This window comes from Miscanthus floridulus, chromosome 5 (genome assembly GCF_019320115.1).
Source record: "Miscanthus floridulus cultivar M001 chromosome 5, ASM1932011v1, whole genome shotgun sequence".
NCBI classification, from domain to species: Eukaryota; Viridiplantae; Streptophyta; class Magnoliopsida; order Poales; family Poaceae; genus Miscanthus; species Miscanthus floridulus.
In genome coordinates, this window is record NC_089584.1 from 145,133,054 (window position 1) to 145,143,540 (window position 10,487).

Genomic DNA, 10,487 nt, shown 5'->3' on the forward strand with positions numbered 1-10,487 from the left:
TCATGCCCTCATAAAAGCAGCCGAGCAAGCTCTAATAGGGAATCATTTTTAGGGGCAGTTTGGAAGCTATAGTGCAACAGCACATTTCTAGAGCTGATTTACTATACTATTCCCAAAAAAATAGCTGATTTACTATACGGTCCGGCCTTAAAAAGATGGGACACGATTGTAAAAATCATTGGTGTAGTAGTGGCAGATATAGGCCTTAAATGCCTTGCACTAATCATATGGCTCTGGCTAAACCTATGACTTAATTAAACAATGGCATGTATATTACCTCAGAAATGCCTTCATGGATGTATCATTCACAAAATCTGTGCAAATAGTTATATTTAACAACAATTATTGTACATAAGGCACTATTAGTTTAGTACATTGATCCAAGCCATACATTGGCTATCATAACGCCAATAAATTCCAACAAAAGCATTTTTGCATTGCTTTATTTGCTTATTTTGTGGAGTGCCAAAAATATATAAGGCCTTTGGAAGGGTGCATCCAGCTTGACGATAGTTCCATTGTTAGATGTTTTTTTTAATAAAAATGACATGATTATCTGGATCAAATAACTGACATGTACAAAAGGCCAAATGAAACCAACAAAAAAGGAGCACTTTTTAGATAATGAAAGGAAAAAGAGAGCAGAGTAGTTAACTATAGAAAGAAATTAAGCTTTTGGTTGTTAATTGACAGTGAACTATGGCCAAAACCGATTCAGTAGTGGTTACAAAGATATACTGTGATGGATACTCAAAAGGAGAGGGAGTTTGTCCACCATCTATCCATTGACTTTTAGAAGACTTTCTATTATTCTGACATATATATATATATATATATATATATATATATATATATATATATATATATATATATATATATATATATATATATATATATATATATATATATATATATATATATATATATATATATAAAGAAAACAAGACACTTCCTATCGTTTAATATAGTCATAGTCCGAGAGTTCATCTATCTGTCACTTATATTTTGCTTTGCAGGGGTGTGTGTGGGCACCATGCACACCATGCATATGGAGTATGTTATGATATACTAGTATTATTAGTATGCATGTCTGCCCCACATTTGTCATGCATGCTGGCTGTTCCATGTATATTAGTACTAGTGTATCACTGTATAAGTACTTATGCATGTGAGATGCCTGAACCTGAATTATTGGAAGGCAGAGTCCGTCACTCTCTCTGGACCGTACCATGGAGCCTGGAACGACGTCATGGAGCATGCATGCCATTTAAGATGTCAGTGGTTAAAGAAACATCAATTTCTGTGTCCTATGAACATTTAATACAAGACTGCACCACTGGATGATATGAATATAACCACCACATGCATGCTAAGCACAGATATATAATCTTAGCTTTCTGACATTTTTTCCCTACAACACACAAAGGAGAAGAATGACATCAAAACGTACCAAAAACCGAGATGCACACAAATGCTAGACTCAGCTTCTCATTCAAACAATACTAGAGTACTGAATAGATTATGCAAACACTGAAATTTTTTTTTCATACAAGCATCATGCATCGTTCTACACTTCTACTAGTAGAAATTGTCACTAACAACGATGAGTAATATAATATACCACAGTCGCAGCAAAGCAAAATAATTAACACCATGCATGGATCTTGTATGCATAGCAAGTAAGAATCAACCATTGTTTTTCAGAGTGTTTTTCGTTGGATAATGTTTGTTTTGCATGAACCAGCAGCACTGCATTGCTGTCTAGTTAATTAGTTTAATTTGTCACCAAGACTCTCTGGTGGGAATCTTGGATGTGCATGAGCAGTTAGCTAGCATCATCCTCTAGCTACCTAGCTAGAAGTATAGTAGACATCTTGCCTAATCAAGTCAATCATCGATGAACTCTATAAGAAAGAGATATTAGGGCCGAACCACTAATAAGCAGCAAGAGCATCAACAATAATTTCACTCAGAATCTAGAATATTCTTACCGGCTACAAAAATCCTGGAATCGAACAACTACGTACGTTTCATTTGTGCAGATCGATTGAGCTGCATACTAGCTTCACAAATTGACAAACAAATCAAAATCGAAAATCAATTCATCGATGATGGGCACTCGGAGTTACATTAATTGATCCCCGGTAGGGTCTTCGTCTTCATCCATCCTAGTATTACTCTCTTCATCTGCGGTGTTCTGATCGATCTATGGGACGGACCTCATCATCAGTAACCATATCATCCATCATCCCAACCCCAATTCCTTCTTCACCAATACATAGCCCAGAGATCAATAGCAAAAACTCTAGTCCTCCTCTAGCTACTACTGGGTACATACTCATAGCTACTGTTGTGACTAGCTAGCACTAATAAGGAATAAGGCAATAAGCTATATATGTGTGTGTGGAACTGTGGATAGATAGATAGAGATAGATATATATAGCTTGGAATTTGGATTGGATGCGAAGACGACTCACCTCTCCAAAAATGAGTAGAGTAGTAGTAGAAATTAATAAGCTAAGCTCGTAGCTTTTGTTGTGGCTCTGATGAATAACAAGCAGGTGAAGGACTGAAGATATGGATTAAAAGGGCCTGGAGGAGGTGGTGTTGTCGGGCCGGTCCATGGCGGCGCCGAACATGAAATGACCGGCTGCGGCGCTGGGACCGGCGGCAGACGAGGTGGAACCAGGGTGGTGGTCGGGGGGCCCTCCGCCGGGTCCGGGTCCGCCCCCGCGGGAGGATGCGGCTGCGGCGGCGCGGTCTCCCTCGAGCTCGCGGTACTTGTGGAGGTACCTGCGCATGGGGTCGACGTAGTCGTCGAAGCCGAGGGCGCCGAAGGCCCAGCAGACGTCGTCGCCGTTGACGGTCTTGCGCTTCTCCTTGTGGCACTTGTCGGAGGCCTCGCCGGTGATGAAGCTGATGAACTCGGAGACGCACTCCTGCATCGTCTCCTTGGCCTCCTTGGAGATCTTGGCGTTGGGCGGCAGGATCTGCTTCATGATGCGGCCGACGTTGGCGATGGGCAGCAGCCGGTCCTGCTCCTTGATCTCCAGGTCACCACCTCCTCCGGCGCCGGCGCCGCCAACGCCAACGCCCACGCCCAGGCCCGCCCGCCGCCCGTCCCCGTCCGGCGGCTGCCCGTGGTGGTGGTCGGCCATGCCGCCGTACGTCTACGTCGTCGTTTGCTGCCTAGCTTGCCGTCTCCTTCGTCCCCGGCCGCCCTCGCTAGCGGCTCCCCTAGCTGGTGTGTGTTAGTTGTTGGCGATCCATCGGGTCGGGTCGGGTCGGGGTCTCTCTCTTCTATGTGGCGTGGCGTCTTACATGAGCTAGGCTCTCTCTCTTGTTTTATTGGTGCGAGACGAGGGAGCGAGAGAGACGGACGCGCTTGGGGAGTGGACTAGTAGTAGTGGCAGCTCTCGCTCTCGCCTACCGCACGCGCTGATGGTGTGTTGCGTTGCGTTTGCGTGTGCCCACATGGCGCAGACGGGAGGCTGCCGGTTGTACATGGCATATTGACCGGCTTAGTCCATATTCGATTTGTTCGATTTTTTCTTTAGTCGAAACAGTGTTTTTCTTTCGCACCAATTCAGCCGTAACCGTGTTTTTCAACCAAGTGACCAATGGCATGTAACTACACAGGACGCTTCTGTCGTCACAGCGCGGGGCCTATCGCGTCTCGTACGCGCTGTGTGCACTGCTGTGCTTGGTCGTTCGTCCTCGTCCTCGGTGCGATGCGAGTAAAAAAATGCCTGCTGCCCGCAGCCTGGGCAGATCGTCCCTACGGTCGTCGTTGAAAGGTCTCCGGGCGTTCGCCATTCGCCGGCGCACTGACACTAGCTAGTCCTCGGCTCCTCGCTCTATACTACTACGAGTAGCTAATCAAATGAACCCCGGCCGGGCCATGATCGACCTCCCTTGCATTTCTTTGGTCCCTGTCTACTATCTCTACGCCCGCTCTTTCCCGGCCTCTAGCTAGCTGCTACCGGCGGCTATGGGTCTACCTGCTGCGTCCCGTCCCGGCTGGGTTGGTTGTTGTTGCCTTGTTGGTGGTAGCGCCGTAGCGGACTGGCCTCGAGGGACGACGACGGATTTGCACTGCAGCGTCCGAGTCCGAGTTCTCCGATCTGCATCTGCAATGCACTGCACCTGGCATGGCAAGCTCGATCGGTCAGCTAGCTATAGCTGAGGTCGATCCGAGAGCGGAGAGCTAGAGGCCGATCATGGCAGGCCCCGTGTAGTAGCGTAATTTTAAAGCGTGGATCGCCGTACAGCGCGCCTCGCGGGGAGCGCGTCCACATGCGCACGTGATTGATTGATGCGCGCGGGGGCCGCGGCCGGGCCGCGGGGGAGGAACCAGAACCAGAACCACCGCGCGCGCTCCGTCGGCCGGCCGGCCCCCCTCCCCGGTCCCCGGCTCCCCGCTGCTGGATACTGCTTGCTCGCTCGCCGCACCCCGCAGGGCCACAGGCCGCGTGCACAGTGACCAGGGCAACGACGACGACGCATCGTACGCTGCTGGCCTGACGACGACGCCTCCTCTTCCTCCCTGCTGGGTGCTGGGTGGTGGCCCGCTGATCAATTCATCAATCCGGCCGCGCCTGCTCGTCCTGGTCCTGGATGCACACCTTCGTCAGTAACAGTAACACCAGTATACGGCCTCCACGTGTCCATGCACAGACACAGGGACAGACACAGGCCGGGACCGACGTACGACCACATATATCCACATATATATGGACATACATATATTTACGTACTGACTTAATTATTTGCTGGACATGTTTGGATCACGCTCCGTTCACGCCCTCTCAAGGAGGCATAGATGATCTCCACTCCACCCCAGGCGCTCAAAATCGAACGTCTAGCAGAGAGCTAGCACGCGGTGATAAGCAGAGTTTGCCTGTGTGTCCAAACCAAACACTCCCTATAATATGTCTTAACAGCATGTTACATACTATCAGTATATCTATGTTTAGTTGAAATGAGTACTTCTATTCATCTATGCTCAAAATCAGTATATCTATGTCTTAACATTATACGGTATATATACCTAATATAAGATAGATGGATCTCGTACGTTATAGGTTACAAGCTAACTCAATAGCTAACGGAGTAACTAATAATTAAACAAGTAGCCGATCTTGTCCATAGCGCAAACCACAAAATAATCAGTGGATGCAAACTAGTAGCTAGTATCTGCCAGGTCTTGCTTGCTGGTATTGAACAACAGTGTACTTGTATGCATATAGTATATGTTATTGTATGCGTGTGCTTCACCTGTTGTGGTAGTATATTCCTTTTTTGAGCTCCAAGGGCTGAGGAACTGGGCACTTGCTTTGCTTCCTGGGTTCCTTCAACTACAGCCATAAGGGGACACATCGATTTTGTCTCTAGTATTAATCTTTCCCCAGATGGGCTATATATATATATATATATATATATATATATATATATATATATATATATATATATATATATATATATATATATATATATATGACGAGGCTAAAATGCACCTGGGTGCATTCTGTGAAGCAAGTGCACCCGACACGCGAGCGCGAGCCGCGAGACGCGTGGAGCGCGGCGAGCGCGATGTAAGTTCACGCTCCTGCATGCAAAACTAAATGGAGACAACCAACTACATGATGCCACCTAACAGCTCAACCCACCCACCAGGAAGCATGCATGCAGGGAATCTTTTGTTGATTCCAAACGAAAAAATGCGATATCTTCTAAACCATATATCCGATTTTAGTTCTGTTTGAAGTAGGTTGTTGAAGAAAATATGCTTAACAAAACGAGATCCATGAAGGCTGTATTTGATGAAGTTTTTTTTTTAAATACGTAATTGCAATATGTTGTACTATGAGTTGCAAGCACTTCTACAATACAATTGCAACTTGGATGTAGCGTATTTAGCACTGGTTGTAATGAAGGTTGTATTTGATGAAGTTTTTTTTTTCAAATACGTAATTGCAATATGTTGTACTATGAGTTGCAAGCACTTCTACAACATAATTGCAACTTGGCTGTAGCGTATTTAGCACTGGTTGCAATGAAGGTTGTATTTGATGAAGTTTTTTTTTCAAATACGTAATTGCAATATGTTGTACTATGAGTTGCAAGCACTTCTACAACACAATTGCAACTTGGCTGTAGCGTATTTAGCACTGGTTGCAATGAAGGCTGTATTTGATGAAGTTTTTTTTTTCAAATACGTAATTACAATATGTTGTACTATGAGTTGCAAACACTTCTACAACACAATTGCAACTTGGCTGTAGCGTATTTAGCACTGGTTGCAACTAATTATAATCTAGTGTAACCTTGTTACTTCTGGTTGCAATTATTCACTACTTAGTTGCAACCCAGTTATTACTCTGATTGTAACCAGGTATGATTGCAACTCCTACTAAATAGAAATGCAACCAGTTAGTACTCAATTGCAGCTAGCAAGTACTCACTTGCAACCTAGTTGGTAGATGCACATGTCCAATTGCAACCCCACTTAGTACTGGTTGTAACTTGTTACTACACAATTACTACTGGTTGCAACAAGTTACTACCCGATTGCAAACCAATTACTACTGATTGCAACTAGTTACTACTCAATTGCAACACAGTTGCTACTCAGATTTGATTGCAACTCAAAATTGCAACTTAGGCGTGATTATAGTGACCAGATGCATATAATACACAAAGTTATAACTAGTTGCAACTAGGTGGTAGACAGAGTTGCAATCGGTAGTAAATTGACATGTAACTCGTTTAAAGGATAAAAAATATATCCATATTGGATCTAGTTTTGCTCAGAATATTTTTTTGAGTCGGATGCAACAAACGGTTTGTCACTCGGGGTTACGGTTTAGGAGAAAATTTGTTTCAAAGATTCGAACCAACAAAAAATTCCATGCATGCATGTATTCGCTTGGGCGCGCTGGTTGCTCAAAGTTGGTGCGCCCGTCGTCCTGGGTGCATTCTATATACAGGATGTACCGAGATGTATTATAGCAAAACAGTATATATATATATATATATATATATATATATATATATATATATATATATATATATATATATATATATATATATATATATATATATATATATATATATACATGTACCCAAATTGTAGTGTGTTTTATAGTTTTAATTATAAAGAGTCTTCATGAGTCCTTCACTAAGCGTTGAGTGTGAAATTAGAGATTGTGACATTTATTTACCGTGGCTCCGGGAGCAGGGGTCATTCACTAATAAACAATGTTTCCGTGATGTAGAATAACATCATGGAGGTTAAAAGATCAATAACCGTCATATCCGATGTAGTACATATGAGGTAAACTTCGATTTGAAGGCTTCTGTTTAGGTGCATGAACCAATGGAAGATCATCCGGTAGATATATGGCATTATTTCTTCCCCATCCCTGTATTTGTCTTATTGATCCGGTCACAAACAAAGCTACTCTCTCGATCTGGGTCCATTTTAACTTTTTTTTTTGAATTTTTACTTCGTACTCCATCTGTCCAAAAAATTATATATGTCCGTCATAGTAGTTCTAGTTTGACCAAGTTTATAGTGAATATTATTCAAAATTATGTCTTCAAGTTAGTTTATTATGAAAATATATTCTATAATTAATCTAAAGATACTTACTTTGTATCATAAATGTTAGCATTTTTCGTAAAACTTTGGTCAAAATTGAAAACATTTTTAATCCTCAAAAAGCGAGATAGTTATATATGAAATTAAAAGGGAACATTTTTTTTTTCAAATTTCGTGTGCTCCTTTTCTCTTTTCTATGTATCAGCAAGGCCTATAGGGTTGTTCCTATCTGCGGTTCTGTTGCTGGCACAATATATATAGTACATGAAGAGAACAGAGTGGTTGATCTGACCTGGCCTGCAGCTAGCTTGCAAGCAGCCACATACAGATATGGACATGTACTCATGTGAACTACTGCCGTAGATTAAATTAATAAGAACCCTAGCTATTTCCCCTCCTTTTCAAGATACGGAGAGGATTAGGAAGGCAACCGAAGAAATTTATTCAAACCAAAGGTCCACTAGCTTTTTGGTCCTTTTTGTCTCCGTACCCCTGTAGCGGCCTGTAAGTGCAAATAGATCCAAATGGGAGAAGGTCAGGACATAACATAAACAATGAACTACTAATTAACACACACATATATATACACACTCTCTCTCTCACTCTCTCCTTGGCCCTTGCTCACCCACTCGACCTGACCCTCCACCAAAGTAGCTACTTTATCTGATCACAACTATAAACCCATCTAGTATTATTGTAAGTCAAACTGTTTCAGCTCTAACAAGCAATATCAACAAAGATATATTGCCTTTAGTTATGCATTATTATAACACTAATTTCCACAACAACTAAGTAGTAATAGTGCCAATTTTGTATTACCAATTTGTATAGAATTTTGGATATTGATTGACGGTAAAATTAAAAAGAGTTTCATTTATATAGGACAAAATTAGATAGATAGACTTGTATTTGTGATTATAGAGTGTACGTAGCTCTTATTCTTAATCGGATCTATTGTGGCAGAACCGTCGAAAATAACACGTTTTTGGAGGCACTCGTCTTCCACTAGACACTAAGCACCTCGAAAGTGAGCTAAATCGGGCTGTTCCGTCGAGCATACCCCAAGGGAGAACTCGAAACAATCCACGTTTTACATCCAGAATCCAATAATAAGTATGAGCTTACCATACTTAGTCCATTTCATACAACAAGAGTTCTTAGAAATTATTTATTACAATACCAGAGTTCAGAGTGCGATAATTAAACAGTGAAATGAAAATAAACATCTAGCGAAAACGATACACGGATCCGTCTGTTGTGGTAGTATATTCCTTTTTTGAGCTCCAAGGGCTGAGGAACTGGGCACTTGCTTTGCTTCCTGGGTTCTTTCAACTACAGACACATCGATTTTGTCTCTAGTATTAATCTTTCCTCCAGATGGGTGCATGTATAGTGTGTGTGTATATATATATATACACATACAAACGCCGCCTACTTAATAAAGAATCATATACATGTACCCAAATTGTAGTGTGTTTTATAGTTTTAATTATAAAGAGTCTTCATCAGTCCTTCACTAAGCGTTGAGTGTGAAATTAGAGATTGTGACATTTATTTACCGTGGCTCCGGGAGCAGGGGTCATTCACTAATAAACAATGTTTCCGTGATGTAGAATAACATCATGGAGGTTAAAAGATCAATAACCGTCATATGCGATGTAGTACATATGAGGTAAACTTCGATTTGAAGGCTTCTGTTTAGGTGCATGAACCAATGGAAGATCATCCGGTAGATATATGGCATTATTTCTTCCCCATCCCTGTATTTGTCTTATTGATCCAGTCACAAACAAAGCTACTCTCTCGATCTGCACTACCGGAGACGGCTTCTTTGCCGAGTGTTCCAGACTTTGCCGAGTGCTTTTTATCGGGCATTCGATAAAGAGACTGTTTGCCGAGTGCCAGAGAGAAAGCACTCGGCAAACAACTGACACTCGGCAAAGAGGTTGTTTGCCGAGTGCCGAGCACTCAACAAACAATAACACTCGGCAAAGAGGTGGTTTGCCGAGTGTCAGGATAAGACACTCGGCAAAGGGCCGCCTCCGTTAACGGCCGGCAGGCGCCGTTAATCCTTTGCCGAGGGTCTTATCCTGACACTCGGCAAAGAGACTCCTTTGCCGAGTGTTATTTTTTCACACTCGGCAAATCATATTTTTTTTTTCACTTTTGACCTCCAAACTTTTTCTGCAGTCCTCATACAATACCTGGTACTCCATGTTCCAATGTGGCACATTTCTTGGACTTTTTCTATATTTCTTTAATTTATTTCATTTAATTGAATTTTCTTGGATAATTCAAATTATAACTGCTAGTCATTCGAATAATGAAAAAAATGAAAGGAAAAATGATATTCATGTTATTTAGTATAATGTGAGGCCGTATCCGAGAACAGTCCACCAATTTCGAACTTCTTGTTCACGAAACATGACCACGAACTTGCGGTCGAGTTGTTTTTAAATTCTATAAAAAGCAAACGAAGTCCGAAAATCATGAAACTTGTCAAGATGTCATGATATCATATATGGAGGCTGTGATAAAAAAATTGAGAAGGTTTCGCGCAAGTTGTCACGTATGATGCTTGCAAACCGAAAAATCTACGAAGAAGTTTCATGATTTCGTGAAGAGGCCGACGAGGTGGTAAGCATCGTACGTGACAAACTTGCGCGAAACCTCCTCAATTTTTTATCACAGCCTCCACATATGATATCTTGACATCTTGACATGTTTCATGATTTTTGAACTTCGTTTGCTTTTTATAGAATTTAAAAATAACTTGACCGCAAGTTCGTGGTCATGTTTCGTGAACAAGATGTTCGAAATTGGTGGTCTGTTCCTGGATACGGCCTCACATTATACTAAATAACATGAATATTATTTTTCCATT

The 10,487-nt window shown here is 42.1% G+C and overlaps 1 protein-coding gene across 1 annotated transcript; it reads right to left on the bottom strand.

Annotated features, from left to right (window-relative positions):
• Positions 1 to 964: 964 nt before the first annotated feature.
• On the bottom strand, positions 965 to 3,408 carry LOC136453989 (nuclear transcription factor Y subunit B-1-like). The gene has a single exon (XM_066454541.1). It carries the CDS (start codon positions 3,156 to 3,158, stop codon positions 2,583 to 2,585), a length of 576 nt encoding a protein of 191 aa, XP_066310638.1. The 5' UTR covers positions 3,159 to 3,408; the 3' UTR covers positions 965 to 2,582.
• Positions 3,409 to 10,487: the final 7,079 nt, after the last annotated feature.